Consider the following 19,412-nt stretch of genomic DNA (forward strand, 5'->3'; position numbering starts at 1 on the left):
GAATTTTGGCCACGTGCCAGAGTGACGATTCCAAACTGGCAGGGCCGTATCAATTAGAGTTCATGTACACGGGAAAAAGAAGAGACAGGAAAGTGAACGTATCTCCAGGACAAAGACAGTCGCAGCATCCAATGAGATTCTCGGAATGACATCGAAGACGTGAAATCTTTTAAAAACCGATAAAGTCCACTTAGCTATATATATACTCGGTTCAATTTTGTTATTTTAAAAAATAACTTACCGCCTGACCTGGACGAGTACCCTCGAGTCCCACTTGAACCACTTATAGTACGGCCCTGGCACCCGCCTAATTCCCCTTTCGTATCACGAAAAGACGATGAGGCGGTTCAAACGAGTTGAGGTGAGAAAAAAAGAAAGCGTAAAAACAACAAAAGCCCGGGAGAAAAACAATAGAACAACAAAACTCGTCACTTGTTGCTTAAGACTACCCTTTTTACGTGTAAAAGAAAAAAAGAACTTCATTATTACGCCCCATTGACAATTGGCCCAGTATGAAAATTTGTGGTATACAAATTGAGTTCGTAGATGAAAAAAATTGTTTAATCGAACTCAGACGAAGGTAATAAAAATTCGATAAAATAAACATAAAAAATATCCTGAGTCCTCGCGTAACAGAATTAAAGCAGGTTCGCCAAAATGGCTCTGTGCAATAATAAAAAGACATATATATCAAAGGTATAAGAAAACCAAACAAAATGACGCATCCAACCCAGGTCGTAGGACCATCAGCAAGGTAAAACGTGGCCAATCGTAAACCAGTACGTGACCGCTGTACCTAAAGGGTTAACAGGGCTGGTTACCAAGGGGTAGTTATTTAATGGCTGGATAGGAAGGTGGCGCACGTTCGACTTCGTGAGCGCTTCGCTGGTAAATTTATCCAGAGGCTGGGCTAGGACTAGAAGCGCACAGCGCTAAGGGGGTGATTGATAGTCCCTTGGAAAGTAGCAGAGCCACCATAGATTTGGAGAAGCCCGTGGGAAATGAAATAGGGGTGGAATGAAATGGTTTGAGATATACGAGAAGGGATGAAATTTTTCGAATACGATTAAACTAATAATTGGCTAATGACAAACGATGAGGTTTCGTTCTGTCGATAAAAAGATATGGTTAGGGGATGAAAGAAAATTCGTAGTGAACAGTGACAAGCGAATTGTTCGTAAGATCCAATGGGAATGATGATTCGGGTCCAACTACCCTCTGGCCGACAAAGGTCCTCAGGGGTGGTTAACCCCTAACTTGTTGCTTACATAGACGTTAATCGATCGGAAATCAGTCCCGATACGTGCCAGGGAGTTGGATGCGAAACATCCCTTAAGGGTAGTATATAAAGTTAATCGTATTGGGTACTCACCCCCATTTCACTGTCTTCCGGATACGTAAGGGCGCGCACTTGTCGCTGCAGAACATCAGTCATTTGGTTCCCCGTTGCCCGGGACTCGTGAAGGACGACACAGAGAAGGGTGTAAATTGACTTCAGAATGGTACTGACGATCAAACAGAGAAATAAGGGTTGAGTGAAGGGAGAAGATAGATATAATAACCATTAGCTGGAAGGGTAGTTTTCTCGTTCGCTAACAGTCGTTACCCTTGCAAGGAAAAATCGTTAGCGCTCGATTGGTTTTCTCAACCCTTCTTTATTTAGGCCGGCTGGCAGGCCAAACGAACGTTCTTTCATTCTCGGAAGGCAAAAAATCCCTAGCGTGGAAATGGGGGGTTGCAAGTGAAGGGGTGTCACGAGAGAAAAAAAGTGAAAAACTCATTTTCGCCCAAGTTCGAAAATACGAGCGAATACCTTCGTCTCGCGGCGCTCACTTTGTCGCTGCCAACTTGAGAAAAATACGAGAAATTCCCTAGAACTTACCGACCTACCCCAACGCGACTGGCAGGGAGATGTTTTTAGCGAGATTACCTGAACGCGAGAATGTCACTCTGGACAGAGTACGGGGTCAATTTAGGGTCAGCGAACAATTAAATATCGATATAGATTTTCGAGAAAAAAAATTCCCTAGAATTTAATGGCATTCGCTCCAGGGCTTGGTTACACGGTACGACGAGAGAGGACGATGAAACGGATATCCGTTATCAAGAGAGCAAAACAATATTTCAATTTCCATTGATATTGTCGACGGTCACTTTTTTGAAGTCGTCCGCAGGAGTAGCGTTTCCAAAAAATGGGCCCAGATTGACAGTTAGGGGATGATGGCAGAGACCGAGAGCCTACCGTCACTGGTACTGAAAAAGTGGAGAATAGGTCGGTGCCACCCAGTGTCACAAGGGGGTAGGTTTAAAAAAAGAGGATAAAACAGAAAGAAAAGGTAGGTCAGTTCTACGGTTACTCGAAGGGGTGAGGTTTGCTCTCTCTTGCTCTCCTCTATATTGCGAGGGTTGAAAAGGGGCGGCGGAGACCGAGCCGAGCGGACCAGAGAGAAATTGCATTCTGCCTTCCACACTGGTCCAGCCTTGCGTCATTTGATTTAAACAAACTGTCCACCCCAGCTCCTGGTTTCATTTTAACCCCTATGACCAACCTTACCCCCTTTAAACCCCGGCTCGGGCACTGCTTGCTCCTTTGCCCAAACTACCAAACCCCTATATCCACCTGCCATCCAAGCCACCCTGTCAGCCACTGCACTTTGAATATAACTGCTGGACAAACCCCTGAAAAAACTTCATCCCCTATCTACATATCTACTCATACACCCCTAAACCGTACCACTGGGTTCACCCACCCACGCGAGATCCTTTCGACAGATCTTTTTGTCCCGCTTCACCATTTTTCATTTTCCCTCTCAAAGAATTCTACTCGTTAACCACCGCTACCTTCGCAACCCCTATTCCAAGGGCTGCTGAAACCGATCACCCAGACTCGAGTGAATGGTTAATTAATTCGTAGCACGGAAAACTGAGCTGAAGCTAAAAAGATTCTTGACGCGTTACCGTATGAGGGCTGACTTTTTTTTTTCCTAAAGACACCGGACCAGGTCCGCCCCTGGCGCAGGAATCCGATATCATCCACACTGTCAGGTGGCGTGTGTCAGATTCTTGGCGAATAGATTTCAAGGGTTGGAAAAATTTGCCAAAGCGAAAAAAACTAAAGCAACCCCTTGCTCCCCTGAATTGCCGGGGATATATCCTATGGATTTTCAATATGCCGATGGTATTAAAGATTTAAGGAAATCTGCGCAAGGAGAAGCGAATACCTTTTTGGTTATGGGAGAAAGAGAAAGGAGAGGGCATAAGGTAAAGAACAGAATACAAAGAGAGAGACACCGAATATTTGGTATCTGCCGAACTCACGCAAACCCTCAACCCCAATAGATATATATATATATATATATACCTTTACCGTATATACATATAATACTATACAGAATACAAAGAGAGAGACACCGAATATTTGGTATCTGCCGAACTCACGCAAACCCTCAACCCCAATAGATATATATATATATATATATATACCTTTACCGTATATACATATAATACTATATACCAGCATCTATAATCTATCCCATCCCCTAAGGATACCCAGCAGCCCTTCCGCATCCACGTTAGGCCTTACTACAGTATTCCTTCAAAGGGGGTTGCTCCCCATCAGACTAGAAAAAGAAAGGATCCAGGCGCGTAAACGGTATTCGACGTCGCCCCTTTTTTTCCGAGCCCCAACCTTTCGTTCCTCCCTATACGCCTTCGAGACCCTAACACACCCCTCATATATCAAGCATAAGGCTGGCCTGAATCACATGCGAAACTAACCTTCATTCATACAGACTTTTTCCCTACTTCAACCCCATCCCTTGCAAGACAATTTTTTTCTCTCTCTCCATTTCTCAATTTTTTTCAATCTCAAAAATACACACATTACTTCACGTTCAAGATAATTTTCCCTTTTTTTCGTCCCTTTACGTCACCTTTTTTTTTCTTTTTTTACAGTTAATTCAAAAGCTCTCTCTACTCACCCCTCGCATACACTTCTTTTCATTCTCGTAGACACTTGTCAATTTTTCAAACAAAAAAATCACAATCTTATACACTCCAGTTCACTTTTGTCTGTTGGCAACAATTAATAAAAAAAGGAATTTTCTATAATCTTGATTTATGATAAACGGAGACTTCCCGTACCGACTGTACTCGTGCTCGTCAAGATAACAACATGGAAAATATAAAAAGTATTAATAACCTCAAGCCCCGTTCACACTTGGCAGACACACGTCAAAATGTACTGTTACGTTTACTTAACGTTGTTATACCCCCTTTACCAACCGCTAATTCTTCAAACACACGTGTCTTTTTTTTAGTGTCTGGTTATTTCACGTTGCTTAACTGTTAATTTTTTTTTCCATAAACCAATTTACATATATGCATACGTGTCATATGCATATAACGCATAGTGTATACGTCAAAATATGTGGCAATAATTAAATGCATCCTTCACCTTATCAGAATACATATGAAACCCTTGAAAATTTGAGAAAAATTTTTTAATAGGGATATCGTGCTTTTTTTATGATTTTCATTAAATATCGAGAGTGAAAGAATAAAATTGAGAGAAATAGTGTAAAATAATAAAAAGATAGGAGGAGAAAGGGTTTACCCTCTACCACAGTCTCAATCATAAAGTTTACGAGCCGAGGGCTGGTGAGTGTCGTGACAGTTGGTTTTTACCCTTATTGCAAGAAGAAAATTGGACTGATACTGGTCATATATGGATATTGGGATAGCTCGTGAAAAATTTTATTGAAAGATACATTACCGAAGTCATTTAAATATTAGCATGTAATATATATAAAGTACTATACAGATATAGTATTTGCTCACCGAACAGAGACAGTGGATAAGCAAGTGGCGTATAAGAGAGAGAGGGATAAGTTGGAAGTAAGGTAAAGAAATTAAGAGAAAGAAGAAAAATATCTGTAATTCGACTACTTAAGGGTCTGCCACCCGATAATGGGTAGATATGGCCTAAGGGATGGATACTCCATTCCTTTGGTCCTTCGGGGTTGATTCGAATTCCCAGTCAGTCATCCATTACATACGAGTCCTTCAGGATATATATATATATATATGTATATGTGTACATATATATATGACTGAGGGCTGACAAAGCTAATTTTGTAAAGTGCGCGTCTGGGAGTGGACGTGTTAAACGAGCCATGAGGGGGATGAAACGGCGAGAGAGGGTTGGTTACCCAGGCAAAATATGAGATCGAATCCCCTTACGCCGAATCGGAAATCCGGCAGATTCAGAGCCCACCCCCCGTACCCACAGTGTATACCAACCCTCTATATCTTCGAAGTTTCCTCCCCTTCTCTCAACTTTCCTACCGACCAATATTCATCCCTTAGTATATCCCCTTAACCTTCTTCTCCAATTACCCATTCTCTCTGGGCGGGTTTGTATCAACATTAAAGAAAAAAAAAAAAAATCATCCCCTACGAGTCCTATACGTCCGCAAGCTACACGGCGCCGAGTTAGCCATTTTCTTGTAAATCTATGCATGAGCTCTTAGAAAGACATTGAGATAAGGTCATGTCAAATGCAGATGAAGAAAGTCCAGATAAAATCACAGCATCCACATATGGGTCCATATAGAGATGGAGTCCCGATTATCCATCCCAATAACGTATAAAGTACCGGGTGAAATTTTATTAATCTGTAATAAAAAATTTTTTTTTTAATATGACAAATGGATACTCTGGTTTTTTATAAATTAGTCAGATAACTGACCTGCCTCAAGTATCGGGAAGCTGAAGTAAAAAGTATAACCATAAAAAGAAACTCCGGCAAGGCATAGCCCTGTAGTAAAGTGACCGTTAATAGTTGAAAAGTGCGAAAGTTACCAGTGGCTCCTCCTATCTATTGAGTTTTATCGTGAGAGTGTCTGAAAGTGGCAGTTGAGTCTTTCGGGGAATCCCCCGAAACGACGCGGGACTTTTAAAAAAGTCCTTCCCGAAGATATACCTTTACGAGGGCCAGAGACGCTTAATAGCGGAAATAAGAGTTGTCCTTTGAGCAGTACGCTCCTTTCTCTCTGTCAATAGAGGCGCTTAAGCTTCTACCAAGGAAAGGGAGCTTTCGGAGAACAGTAAGGGATCAGGAGGGAGCGAGAGAGAGGAAATAAAGAGAAAAATAAAATGGCAAACAACCAACAGCACAAGTAGAATCAGTCGTGCCGACAAACACTAAGAATTTCTTGTACAAAAACTTACGAACGACATCCTATCTTCGTCTCTTCAATATCTGGGTACATTACCTACCTCTGGCACTTATACAGATTTGCGTGGGATATATTGACAAAAATTAAATATTCAAGTAAAGACTATAAAACCAGGTACCAATGTAGGGGTAATTTTTTAATCTTATTTATATATATATAAATTCAAATCGTCAAGAGGATATATGTAGTCATGGATTTCCTCACCGCTCTATTCCTCTCCTTGTCTTACGCACGTGATCGCCATATGCGTCTGTCTCGCTCGCACTCACGCACCGCATAGGAAATTGGTAAAAAGACCAAAAGAAAATCTTGCGGATGGAAGGCTAAGCTTATGTCTTCGTATGAATTACGCGGGAACACGTGCGATATTTGAATTTGAAAGAAGTCGAAATCGATACTAAAAACATCCCCCGACGATACCGTCCAATACAGAGAGAGATGATTTATGATAAGAAGAAATATAGCCACCCCTTCTATAAGAAAACAGAAGCAAATAATTATGTATGTATACGAGAAATAATACAAATTTGTATATATAAGGTACTGTGTCACGTATACCGGGAAGTCTAATCGTCCATTGTTAAAAAAAAAAAAGTAAAAACCAAGTCGACCAAAACTGATCGGCTGTTATCGATCCGTCGCGACGTCCAAATCAGCATCAAGTCCGCCGTCGTTCTCGGTTTTTTTCTCCGCTGATTCTACCAATACTTCCGGTTCGATGGACCAGAGAAACAGCAAGGGTACCCGAAGCTCGTAGGAGTAAATAGGAGGAAAAAAATTCTAACGATATAAATTATTTGATAAAAAAGGAGACAATTTTTGAAAAACAAAAGAAAGCAGTACCCATCGTGTATTGGTACGATCGATTGATTGCTGACAATTCAAATAATTAAATCAATCAATCTTTTTTTGTCTGGACTTTCTATACGCTGAATGTGGCGTATGTACAATTACATTTATCCGAGTGGATGCGCGTGTGCATTGTACCGTTGTAGGAAACTTTAGAAATGGCCGATAGACCATATAAGCTGTGAAGGGGTTGGGGGTGCATTAAATGAAAATTGATGCAAGCTAAACTTGTGATACACTGGAACGTGTGTCCGTATGTGGAGAAGGGTGTGCTGGTTTATATGTATATACATAGTGGGAGTAAAGAGGAATCTGGCGAGGAAAGTTAAAGGGGTTGCGGTCGAGGGGATGACGGAAAAGGTTGAAAGTGGCTCTCCACCTGCAGCTACGGCTGCAGCTGCAGCACTGCAGTCCCAGGAGCAGCAGCCAAGGAGTTCTCCTATGTAGCTTATGTGTATATATTAACGTCATGCTCGAGCATCAATATTTATTTATCAACGGGGCCATTTGTGCGGTCAGTCGAGCAGAATTAATATGAATGTCAATCTTAGGTGATTTAAAATATTCAAATTATACGGTAAAATTATGTTATAGACTTTAATATATTTTTATTCGTGAGTAGTCTAGTGCGTGATTTTAAAAAATCTAGGGAGATTCGGTGGACGAATTTTTAAGGTTGGAATTATAAATCTCATCGTTATCCACTCTCGATGATGCTTTTTGAATGCTTAATCTGTCGATTTTCGTAAATCGGGCTCACGTGGAGAGGATTTCACATGCTCAATCTCTACCCTCGAGAGTCGGGCAACCCCTCTACATGAAATCGGATCACAGAAGCATACTTCGGCTCGTCAAAAGAACCGGGAGTGGGGATTCGATTTCCGAATACTCGAAATTCGGGAGCAACGACGTTTAAATCACATGGGCGGGGCAGTTTGAACTTTTCGCTATTGTGTCTCCATCTGTCTTGTAACGTTGAATTAGTGTTTCAGATGGCGATACTATATTCTTTTGAATTTCCCATCGTTTTCGTTTTCTTACTTTTATCTTATTCTTACTGCTATAAGAAAAGGAAGGAAGGATCTTATTTTTACTTTCTCTTACACTTACTTTCTCTTGATTACTTCCTTTTCATGTTTAAGACCTTCGTGTAAACGTATTTTGTGACATCTTCCATTGGTGTAATTTGCTTATACTTGTTGTACATGAAGTATGGCCCCGTGCACAGCCGTGCAAATGTAACTCTGCATAAGATCACGGTTGATGAATGTAGGCGAATTTGCCAATCGAAAACGTACCATTCTACCTACACGTTATACTCGATACAAAAAAATACTGCAAATTCAAAACACTATTAAATGAAATTGACGATTCACGATTTATCCATCGTCGATTTAACACGTACGCAAGGTAACTGCTTAGGAAATACATACAGTACCATCTCTTTAAAAAATAGTTGAAGCTTGTCACAACTATCGATAATGTAGATGTAATCAAAGAGGAATATTTCATAGCTACGTACCAGCTACAGAGGTACCGGTAAAGGAAGAGACACATAGGCATGAAGCTTGCGGTTATTATCTGTTTTTATTAAAATACAAATTTTGAAAATTATTCCATTTTTTAAAAAGTGGAGAGATCATTTTATTGTGAGTGAAAGAAAGGTTTTTCTTTAATTTTTTATTCTATCATGTTTAGGTTCAATAATAAAATGGGGTTAGAGATCAACAGTTTACCTTAAGAAATAGTATTCTATTTAACAAGTATTGTTGGAATATTGAATGTATCATAATATTGTTACTCATTTGAATTATCTTTAGCATTGTGTGATAATGTCCGACCTGGATTCAAGCGATGATGATGAAGAAATTCAAACACGAAGCTTTAACAATCTACTATCTGAGAAACAAGATGACGAAGGAGTCCAAACTGCAACATCTATGGAACAGGTCCATATTATTAAAATTCTTAACAAAACGCTGTATATTAAGCTTTATTTCTGAAACAGGAAAATGTGGAAGAAAATGTTCTTCGACTCTATACAATGGGAAAAAGACCTATCCTAGAACGATATACACACATTAAATTTTTGAAGAAATCACTCACACATCTTAGCGAGGGTTACGAGGTATTGCTTCATTTAATCGTTATTCTTTAATGTACATACGAAGATGTTCTGTTTTACTTATTATTTACATCTCCAAATTCTAATCAGTGTTTAGATTGCAGCAGACCTTGGCTCTGCTACTGGATTCTTCATGCTCTACATGTCTTAGGTGAACGTTTAGAAATAGATGATTATTCCAAGATTGCCACCTTTCTTGGGAAATGTCAATGGCCTGATGGTGGTTTTGGTGGTGGTCCAGGTCAGTATCCACACCTGGCACCAACTTATGCAGCTGTAAATGCTCTATGCATTATTGGAACTACTGAAGCATATGAAGTAATAGATCGGTGAGGACTAGTACCATATCAATTTTTATCTACATGTACCTTCTTAATTTTTACATTAATACCTAGAAAAGGATTACGAAAGTTTCTGAAATCTCTACGAGGACATGATGGGGCCTTTAGTATGCATTGCGACGGAGAGGTTGATATTCGAGGTGCATACTGTGCTATAGCAGTGGCTAAATTAACCAATGTATACAGCCCAGACATGTTCAATGGAACAGCAGACTGGATTGTCCAATGCCAAACGTGGGAAGGCGGTTTTGGAGGGTATCCTGGTATGGAAGCTCATGGTGGTTATGCATATTGTGGTCTTGCAGCCCTTGTGATGTTGGGAAAATCTAATTCTTGTCATCTACCATCTCTAATGGTACCTTGATTACATATAAAGTGACACATTGTAATATTTATTAATTTTTGAAATTTCCACAGAGATGGATTGTAAATAAACAAATGCGCCTAGAGGGTGGCTTTCAAGGTAGAACCAACAAATTGGTTGATGGCTGCTACTCCTTTTGGCAGGGAGGAGCCTTTCCACTGCTGCAAGCAATTCTTTCTGATCAGGGAAAAAAATTTGATAAAAATTACTGGCTCTTTGATCAGGAAGCCTTGCAGGAGTATCTTTTAGTATGCTGCCAGCATCCATATGGTGGATTATTAGATAAACCTGAAAAGTAAAACACATTTATAACAATTATTATTCGTCTTCTTATTAGTCGATATACTTAACTCTACTTTTGTTTTGAAGGAATCGAGATATATATCACACTTGTTACGCCTTGAGTGGATTGGCAGTGTCACAAAATTCTCCTACACCTGTAATTGTTGGACCACAGCAGCGCAATATTGTCAGAATGATCCATCCAGTATACAATCTAGCGTATTCCTCGGCACGCGAAGCCCTAAATTACTTTAACTCTTTACCAATACCAGATTGACATATATAAAAAAAAGACTGGTAAAGTCAACAAATTCGTAACCGAACAGCTTGATGAGCTTTCATTACCTGAAGGCTAAATCACCTTATTGAATTTCAACCACTTAAATATTGGGAACATTCAAGAACAAAAAAAAAGGCTCCTCTTCCCTCGCATACAAGAATCATGTACAATTTTATTATAGTTCAAAAAGGATCTCCAGAGTATATTGACTGCTGATAATAATAAATCAATATCGTTAACCGATCTATTGTTATATTAACCCTTTCACTACTACGAGCCACTATAGTGGCCTTCCATAAGATGCCACTGAGATATTGCGACTAGCCGTTCTGCAAAAGTATCTCACTCTGGACATGCATTGATAGTATTTTATTTACATCATTTGTTTCTGACAACCGAAATAACTCAATGCTTAGCAATCTATATGCCTCGACAAATAGTCTCGAGGTACCGCGGCGGAGAACTCGCCCGTAGCGAAAGGGTTAAAACATTGAACCATCCAAATCCTGGGTTTAATGTAAAATATTCTAACTGATCTCGTCCAGATAGAAAATTCAAATTGTTGTCATTCTTGACTGTAGATGGCATCTTACACGATACTGGCCAATCGTGTAGCGTTAAGATATTGTACAGAGATGAATAGGGAGATGCACAACGCTACGATTTTCGGCAGAGATGAGTGGCACGTGGACGAACAATTACAGACAGAGATAATGCTCATTTCCATATTTGCTTCTTAAGATTATTGATTCCAGGTAATGAAGTGAGCTAATTATTTTCTCATAGTAAATCTTATTGAGTTTACACTGGGCGCTGCAACTGAAGATTGCAAATAAAAAAGTATTTATAAGATTATAAGAACCAGCGGCAGCAGTAACAGCAATAGCAGACCCCTCAGCGAGAGAGGATCCGCAATCGCTCAAGTCGCCGGTCGCGCGGCACGAGCGGGCATTTAAAATATTAGTCGATTCTGTCATAGATAAAAATAAAAAATATATATATAAACTTAAAATAAAGTTTGGGCAACCTAGAAAGGTTAAAAGAGAGGAACCTTGAACAATTTTTGTAGTAAAATAAAAAAAAAAGAAGATGAAAAAAGAGTTCTTCATGGGGGATCGAACCCGTAACCAGCAGCGGTATATCTTGACAGGTTATTGACTCAGCCACGATGCTCGTTTAATTCTAAATTAAATTTTGTATAGATATTTATCTATGATATTTCAAAATTTCTCTTTAAACTGTTCTCGGTCGTTTCATTTACCAACGAATTTCGCCATTCATTTTTTAATGTTCATTTTCGGCATGATAAGAGGTAAAGAGTGAAAACCAATATTTCTATGCATTTTTTATAACTTTGAAATTTATTTGAATATACACATTTGTTTGCGCATTACGTCCATACAAACGTTTAGGGTTCGGTTGGACGGAAGACCTTGCTGTTCCGCCTGTTTGTCAAGAACGGTTTGTGAGGGGCGGCAACTTGTTCCCCACCACCGAGCAATCCATTCATTTCGCTGACTGCAATATCGGCTGGAACGATGATCATGACCCACGTGGCTACGCGAAATCTGTAACATCGACAGAGGCGATGATCACGAAATCCTACTCCTGGACTCGCCGCTACGATGTAGCGCCATGCTTTTGGTATCGCCTAAAACCGGAGCGTTGTGCATCTCCCCACTCATCTCTGCTAATGGCACATGCGCACCAGAGTCTTTTCTTCCTTTCCTTATGGCTGAATCCTCAATGGAGGACATGTGCCAGTTCCTGCACTTCATTGCACTTCTATTTTCGCTGAGTGCCCTAACCTGTACATAAGGCCCATGGTTATGGCCAAATACTTAGCCCAGATAATAGTGTTGGGTACTAGGGTGATCGGTCGAGCCTTCGCCAAGGCTCTTCGTCAGGAAATAGCAGCAAGTCAGGAAGCAGCTAGACGTGCAGGTGGTGGAAAACAAGGTGCTGATCGTGTGGCAGCAAATGCACGTACTGGTATAACGTTGGATGAAGCAATGCGTATCCTGAATGTTGACAAACTGGACCAGAAGGATGTTATCGAGAAGAATTATCGATTTCTAATGGAAGTTAATGACAGATCAAAAAGTGGCTCATTCTATCTGCAATCCAAAGTTGTCAGAGCTAAGGAACGTATTGACGAAGAGCTTCAGAACATCACACCTAAACCAGAATCTAATTCAGCTGAAACGGAAAGTCAGAAACAACCTTAGCCCTTTCTTTGTACTCTAGTTTAAGTCAAATGAATGGTGTTAGAAATCTGTATATACTGATGAACCTCGTTAATAAGTAGTCAATGGCTTCGAGCTATGAATCCATACATGTATAGAGTTCCAATCGTTACAGATTGAAAATAAAGTATTTTGAATTTTACTTGCAATGTCCAATTCTTTCAAGAAAATAAGGCATAGGCGCATTAATTAATAAACAGAGTTACGACTGATTGGTAATATTATATTGATAATTGGGTACATTTGATCTTTCAGCAGTCTCATTCGAACATACTTAAGTCGTACTCTTAAAAGTGATTAACAATCAACAATCAGTTTTATTATTAGCGACCTGCAACCCTGCTGTCTTTGCATCTTGGGGATCTATTCTGTTTTGCGTTTGTCGTATCACAAGACGTTCCTGATTATGAGAAACAGACCATAGATTGGGTAAAAATCGCGGTTTCATTGCTTCTAGAAAGTGTTCTCTCCATATCCTCTCAAGTTCCACGAGGCCACCCTCCTGCTGTTCAAAGTATTGTACAACTTTGACACCATGTGGGAGTGGCGGTTGTGGAGATGGTGTTAAAGAAGCTGGGGGTCCAGCCCTGAGCTTCTTTTCTAAATTATTCAGTATTTCCGGAGTGATATCTTTCTGACCGCCACATTCCATTACATATCTTTCCAACTCCAGACGTCTTTGCGCCGGGAGCCGAACTTCCTCTTGTAAAGCTCTCACAGCGGAACGCAGCTTTCGCCAACCATTAGGATACTCATCTCTGGAGTGAGACAAAGGACCCGATAACGGTGCATCACACATTTCTGCTAGCTTCCTACGAAGCTGGAGGTCATGATAATTGCTGATCTCGTGACAACTCGGACAAAGAAGCAGGACGTCGTGGGATTGATGAGCTTTCATCACCACTATGAAAAAAAATGAAAACAAGATAATCAAATTCCTGCTAACTGAAAACAGTAGCACAGGGTTAATACTTACGGGGAAAATACTTGCGGTACTCCCTAGGGACCACGTTCTTCCTTATGAATGTTTTCGATGTCCCGCAGACTACGCATTGATTCTCCTTTACCTGGGTATAATAACGTCCGACGTCGCCAAGAGCACGTCCAGCAGGCTCGAAATTCAATTTTACTGTAAACGGATCCTTGCTCACTACTGAACCTAGACCTTTGCTCACGTACCATTCAGCTTTCTTGCGATCGCAGGTACAGAGCATCTCACCATCCGGGGCTTGAAGGCAGCAGTTGTGATAAAGCGGTTTGTTACGTGCAGGTACGCTACTTTTACGTATACTATTGGTTCTATTAATTATACTATTAACTTTATTATTAAATGAATAAATTCGGTGATCCTTGAACCTGGAACCGAGCCAAAGAGATTACAATAAGCATTTGAATAAATAGTGTTGCACAGTATTAATATTCAATACAGAGAATATACTATTTACGTACTCTTAGTATATTTAATTATTGAATGTATCTTGGAAAAATTACCTCGCATCGACGACTCCACTGGGCAGGCCATGGAATTCCTCCGTACCATCTTTTTCCCAGACGCTTTTAAAACAGATTATTAGGGTCTGCAAGAAGGAACGTTCCTTCTCCGCTCTTTCGAGTATCTGAAATAAGATCATGTGATTTTTATCTGCAAAGACATTGGACTTATTTATTAAAGTACCTCATGATATATCAGGACAGCAGCATAGGCATCAAATGCAGCATACAACATTTGCTCTTTGGCAAGAATGTCGGCGTTCCAATCGCCACATCTAACCTCGAGCAATTTTTCCATTTCTAGATTTAGATAATGCATGCATAGGGCAGATAAACTCTTTGGACTAGGTAATCCAAGTCGATGTGCAAGAGTCCTGAGATCTAAAGTGCCATAGACACGGCAGCCATAATCCCTAGTTAATTTTTGTCCATCCTCGAAAGAAGCAACACCCACTTTGAGCACTTGCTTGTTGGCCAGCAACTCCTATAACACAAATTCCATTACAGCAAATATTCTGATGATATAATTAAATAGAATCATACTTTTAACGTAGCGGGAACGTAACCGATCTTTGAAAGACGAAACAGTGCGCATACTCCATTATAAGTGGCAAGTTGTAGTAGAGATACTGGTCCTTCGTTAACCCATTCACAATCAAATCCCAAAATGCCATAAGCTAAGTCGCTGTAAAAATAAAGAAACAAGAGAAGCCAATGAAATTCTCTACAAAGTAAATTTCTACAACTTCACCAGATAAACATAAATTCTATTGTAAGGAACTCTTCAATGGCAACAAGGTTCCAAATATTCTAAACTATATATAATAAAAAGTATCAACAAATCGTCATACAAAGTAAAGCAGCTTATAAGAAAACTGAACAAAACAAACTTCTATAAATCAATAGTACGATATTATTGTACTGTGTGCTATAATAACACCTTGAGCATCTTATCCAGTAAATATGAAGTCAAAACTGTTGCCTTTATCCTGAATTGCCTTAAATACAAATCTGTTAATATTATACTCCAAATTTAGTTTACCGGCTAATACACTGTACGGCATAATCACACTTTTCTGGAGACTCGGCTACGATGATTTGGTGCGGATTGACTTCCACGACCTTCTTGCAGGCTGTGTGACCATCCTGGGAGACACGCTTGCTTATAAAACGATGGCATAATTGTCTGACACCGCGAAGCACGTTGTCGCGATACTTCGAGGCGAGCAGAACGAAGCCCACAGTGACGCAAACAAAAAACATATTACTCTTGCGTGCCCGAAACATGAATTGAAGAAATTTGAAATAGTAGGAAATAAATGGTATAGGAGTATAACAATGAGGAAGGAAAAAAATAAAAAAGGAAATAAGGCTGAATTCCAGGCAACACAAGGAATTGGCGGGGGAGGTTTCCCCCTGTGAATTTGAATTATGTACAATTTGAAAAAAGATTTTCCTCGGCGAATCCTCTCAAACAACGAATATTTATAATCTTCTTTGGAAGTTCGATAACTTATAGAGTAATCTGATCACTTGTTAGATTATATGAAACGATGAATTCGAAAGGATAAATGATATATAAACTATGTATAGATAAATTAGACGCCTCGGTACGTTAAAATTGTAGTTCCGTTTAGAAGCTACTTAATTTACTTTATACACTAAGTTAATTAAAGATACGATTTTTATAAATTATTAGTCGAAACTCGCTTGATATTGCCATTATTTTGTAGAATTGAGAGATACTTTTAAAAAAGGCATAGCGATATGGCTTTTACGACCGAAGGAGGTTCAAGGCACCCCGTGGCATTGAAAAATACAAAAGAGAACACGCAGCCACGGGATTACGCGCGCGACTGCGAATACCATATGGCTGCTACTTGTATTTCTTATTTGAAAATTTAACGGTGGCTCTTGCGTTCCATCTAGCGGAAATAATGTTATTTAGTTTGGTCACTTTATTAAAATGGCGGATAGTCAATTGATACTTGTTGAAGAAATATGATAACACTATGTCGTAAATATGATTTCTTAATTACATACACACTTCTTGCACTTTCTCCCATGTATTTACTGTTACTGATTACTTTTTATCTTAGGATTACGCTAGTAGCCAATTACGCAAGTTCAAATGTTCTTTTCAAAGCAGCTACAGGTCTGCCAACTTTGAAGCTATTACAATTTTTCTTCGTTATTTATGTGTAAAGATGGTTATAAGTTATTTACCGAATTGCCCTAAAAGAATATGGAAAGGAGTGTAACATAATTTTTTAAATATTTATAATGTCAGAAAACTGTATAAAATGTTTTGAAAGAATGAATTGGCTTGCTTATCAGAAATATACCGTTTTGTTGTTTTACATAGTATGCATTAAAAAAATGAGATTGAAAGAGCGTTTTAATATTCTAAATACGTAAAGCCCTTATAAGTTTATTTTTAAGTAAACGTAAAACGTCTTTCTTACGTCTTTTTAAATGGGATTTATTCAATATTTGCTATTAGAGTTTATGTAAACGGCGAAATATTTTTAATAGAAATTTCAGTTTTTGGGTTGTTAAGATGGTACACAAAAAATGGAGGCGCCCTAATCAGCTGAAACCGTCTGCTGGGATGACGGGTTGAAAATTTGGTTAATTGGTTAAGGACACATCAAGCCATCATACAGAGGAATACATAATCATTGAGGTCTGGATAAATACTGGAGGTCATATCCAGTCATCTAGGGTCTAAGAGAACAAGAACACGTATCAGAAGACCAATGAAAAGATCGAGAATCATCATCTTCACTAGGGAAGATTCCTATCGCGTGCGTCACTGACAGGTGGCCAGTGCAAGAATGTCTCATAACAGATAAATATATTCATCCCTGCTAAACAGCAATCCCAGATTGAATCTGACCAGCTGAATTTCCTCTGTGATGAGCGACTCGGAACAGCGGCAGCTGCATGTGCCTTATCGAGAGTATCATTCACAGAATTCAACCAATCCAGCAACTCTTGTAGAGACCGATGCTCTTGTTGATTTATCAGTCACACCAGTTGAAAATTTACTGCAACCAAGGGACGAAGCTGATTTGTTGCCTGACGTTGAATTTATACCTGCCCTTAGTGCGGAACAATCTATAACCATTGATTCCCCTGGAACAGACCGGGAGAGCCAGCCTCTCCTTGGTCGACTGGAACTTGACGTTACATTCAACAGATTTCCTGGTAGGATTTTGTATACTGATAACAGTATTAAACTATTGTGGTATAAGCTTATTCTTTTGCGGTTATATCAAGTATAATGTCATTATAGATGATCCACAATTTTCGGAGTTAGTATGGCAAGCAGAATGTGCTATAGACAGTGGAATATTCCCTGAGAGAATTTATCAAGGCTCGAGTGGTAGTTATTTTGTAAAAAACCCTGCTGGAGTAAGTGATAATATTAAATAGTAAAATATTCAAATTTAGTACTCCATGTTATAACTGACTATTCTTCCATAGAAAATTATCGGTGTATTTAAGCCAAAGGATGAAGAACCTTATGGAAGATTGAATCCAAAATGGACAAAGTGGATGCATAAGCTGTGTTGTCCTTGTTGTTTTGGCAGAAGTTGCCTCATACCTAATCAGGGTTACTTAAGCGAAGCTGGTGCCAGTCTAGTTGACCGGAAGCTTGGCTTGGGTGTAGTTCCAAACACCAGAGTTGTAAAATTGGTCAGCGTAACATTTAATTATCCAAGATTTGATAGACAAAAGGCACGAATGAAACAAGTCATCATGGACCAATTTCCTACGGTCGGTTCACACTTCAATCGGATCGGTCTTCGGCCAAAGGTCGGCTCCTTCCAGGTATTTGTAGATGGTTACAAAGATGCTGATTACTGGCTACGAAGATGGGAAAGTGAACCGCTACTGCCAAAACTTGGTAGACAATTTCAGTTGCAATTTGAACGACTTGTCATTCTGGATTATATCATTAGAAATACTGACAGAGGTGTGTAATAAAAAAATTATCGTTTACATTAACTACGCTATAGGCTGATACATGACTAATGAGAATAATTATATGATTAGGTAACGATAACTGGCTTATTAAATATGAACCTGGAGGCAGCAAAGGAGCTAACAACGAGGATGGTGAAGTCAAAATTGCGGCCATCGACAATGGCCTGGCTTTTCCATTTAAACATCCTGACTCATGGCGTGCATATCCTTATCACTGGGCTTGGTTGAGTCAAGCAAAGCAACCTTTCAGCGAAGCCACACGAGAGCTCGTTTTACCGCAATTATCTGATCAAAATTTCGTTCAGGATCTCTGTGACGATCTTTATCAGCTTTTCAAAGTGAGTCAATCCTATCCATTATACATATTTCCGTGCAATCAAGTTTTAATGATTTTCTTTCACGATTTACTACAGCAAGACAGAGGTTTCGATCGACATAATTTTGACAGACAGATGAGCGTAATGCGGGGACAAATTCTGAATCTTCAACAGGCATTGAAAGATCAAAAGAGTCCTGTACAGCTCGTCCAAATGCCAGCTGTTATAGTCGAAAAGTATACAAATTATGAACTAGTATTAATACTTTAATAAATATTCTTTATTAATAATTCTATAATTGTATTGTTCCAGGGCCAAAGGGAATGGAGCACCAAGATTATTTTCATTTTCTGACACTTTCACTCAACGCTTCCAGAATAAAAGTCCCTTTTTCTCATGGTGTTAATGCATAATTTGGAATGATCTGTAAATATCCTCAATTGTCCCGCGAATCTCCGGGATAGGATCATAAACCGTGAATCCTGACAGAGTTACTTTAAGTTTTCTTGCATGTTCATTCAACATCAACAATCCATTAATATATGGAAGGAAAAGAATTCTGCGATAATGCCCTACCGATCCTGCAATGAATAATCCACTCTACGTTTATACATTTAGCCCGATCTTAATTTGCGAGTATCTTTTTAATTGGGATATAGATATTATTCATATAATTATATTGTATACAGTAAATATATCACGTTAAAATCACGAAGAATTTTTATAACTTATAGATACCCACTTTAATATTTTCAGTGTGAACAACGTATTTTATAGAATCAGAGTATACTGTGCACAAAACCGATACTCATATTCCGAGTTGTCTCCGAGTCTTCTGAACTGTCAGTATTAGCTTTTAATCAACTAGAAATCATTTTATATTAA

General features: G+C 39.2%; 5 protein-coding genes across 7 annotated transcripts in view; 3 read left to right on the top strand and 2 right to left on the bottom strand.

Moving 5' to 3' along the window:
* LOC107274852 overlaps nt 1-6,572 on the bottom strand; it is a 14,349-nt gene extending 7,777 nt beyond the window's left edge. Inside the window, exons 1-2 of the mRNA XM_025079808.1 lie at nt 6,444-6,572; nt 1,373-1,505 (exon numbers count right to left, since the gene is read on the bottom strand). Coding sequence (XP_024935576.1) covers nt 1,373-1,505; nt 6,444-6,517 — 207 coding nt within the window. The 5' untranslated portion in view covers nt 6,518-6,572. The remainder of the gene's footprint in view (nt 1-1,372; nt 1,506-6,443) is intronic.
* Nucleotides 6,573-8,602: 2,030 nt separating this feature from the next.
* On the top strand, nt 8,603-10,723 carry LOC107275022 (protein farnesyltransferase subunit beta). Of its 3 annotated transcripts, none has more exons than XM_015754739.2 (7): nt 8,603-8,737; nt 8,909-9,037; nt 9,097-9,216; nt 9,304-9,542; nt 9,609-9,909; nt 9,972-10,213; nt 10,288-10,723. In XM_015754739.2, the coding sequence occupies exons 2-7, from the start codon at nt 8,921-8,923 to the stop codon at nt 10,475-10,477; spliced, it is 1,209 nt and encodes a 402-aa protein (XP_015610225.1). In that variant the 5' UTR covers nt 8,603-8,737; nt 8,909-8,920; the 3' UTR covers nt 10,478-10,723. The 3 variants fall into 3 exon arrangements, with proteins under 3 accessions (XP_015610225.1, XP_015610224.1, XP_024935801.1); XM_015754738.2 differs by having other exon boundaries at nt 8,604-8,661; XM_025080033.1 differs by having other exon boundaries at nt 8,620-8,647.
* A 1,462-nt stretch (nt 10,724-12,185) lies between these two features.
* LOC107275023 (mitochondrial import inner membrane translocase subunit Tim16) lies at nt 12,186-12,817 on the top strand. The gene has a single exon (XM_015754740.2). It carries the CDS (start codon nt 12,304-12,306, stop codon nt 12,706-12,708), a length of 405 nt encoding a protein of 134 aa, XP_015610226.1. The 5' UTR covers nt 12,186-12,303; the 3' UTR covers nt 12,709-12,817.
* A 118-nt stretch (nt 12,818-12,935) lies between these two features.
* LOC107275019 (exonuclease 3'-5' domain-containing protein 2) lies at nt 12,936-16,095 on the bottom strand. Its single transcript, XM_015754733.2, has 6 exons — nt 15,260-16,095; nt 14,761-14,902; nt 14,402-14,701; nt 14,218-14,342; nt 13,703-14,082; nt 12,936-13,629 (listed from the first exon to the last, which is right to left on the bottom strand). The coding sequence occupies exons 1-6, from the start codon at nt 15,502-15,504 to the stop codon at nt 13,031-13,033; spliced, it is 1,791 nt and encodes a 596-aa protein (XP_015610219.1). The 5' UTR covers nt 15,505-16,095; the 3' UTR covers nt 12,936-13,030.
* A 666-nt stretch (nt 16,096-16,761) lies between these two features.
* Nucleotides 16,762-19,238, top strand: LOC107275020 (phosphatidylinositol 4-kinase type 2-alpha). The gene is made up of 6 exons (XM_015754734.2): nt 16,762-17,427; nt 17,516-17,634; nt 17,707-18,199; nt 18,280-18,548; nt 18,624-18,763; nt 18,840-19,238. The coding sequence occupies exons 1-6, from the start codon at nt 17,136-17,138 to the stop codon at nt 18,931-18,933; spliced, it is 1,407 nt and encodes a 468-aa protein (XP_015610220.1). The 5' UTR covers nt 16,762-17,135; the 3' UTR covers nt 18,934-19,238.
* Nucleotides 19,239-19,412: the final 174 nt, after the last annotated feature.

This window comes from Cephus cinctus, unplaced genomic scaffold, assembly GCF_000341935.2.
Source record: "Cephus cinctus unplaced genomic scaffold, Ccin1 Ccin1_scaffold0123, whole genome shotgun sequence".
Classification (NCBI taxonomy): domain Eukaryota; kingdom Metazoa; phylum Arthropoda; class Insecta; order Hymenoptera; family Cephidae; genus Cephus; species Cephus cinctus.

Coding starts and splice junctions, on each gene's coding strand:
- LOC107275022 (XM_015754738.2), top strand. Junction 9,217..9,303: donor ATCTTAGCGAGGGTTACGAG/GTATTGCTTCAT, acceptor AATTCTAATCAG/TGTTTAGATTGCAGCAGACC. Junction 9,910..9,971: donor GTCATCTACCATCTCTAATG/GTACCTTGATTA, acceptor AAATTTCCACAG/AGATGGATTGTAAATAAACA.
- LOC107275023 (XM_015754740.2), top strand. CDS start 12,304: ATGGTTATGGCCAAATACTTAGCCCAGATAATAGTGTTGGGTACTAGG.
- LOC107275019 (XM_015754733.2), bottom strand. CDS start 15,504: ATGTTTCGGGCACGCAAGAGTAATATGTTTTTTGTTTGCGTCACTGTG. Junction 14,702..14,760: donor ACGTTCCCGCTACGTTAAAA/GTATGATTCTAT, acceptor TTTGTGTTATAG/GAGTTGCTGGCCAACAAGCA. Junction 13,630..13,702: donor GTACCGCAAGTATTTTCCCC/GTAAGTATTAAC, acceptor TTTTTTTCATAG/TGGTGATGAAAGCTCATCAA.
- LOC107275020 (XM_015754734.2), top strand. CDS start 17,136: ATGAGCGACTCGGAACAGCGGCAGCTGCATGTGCCTTATCGAGAGTAT. Junction 17,635..17,706: donor TTGTAAAAAACCCTGCTGGA/GTAAGTGATAAT, acceptor ATTCTTCCATAG/AAAATTATCGGTGTATTTAA. Junction 18,549..18,623: donor ATCTTTATCAGCTTTTCAAA/GTGAGTCAATCC, acceptor GATTTACTACAG/CAAGACAGAGGTTTCGATCG.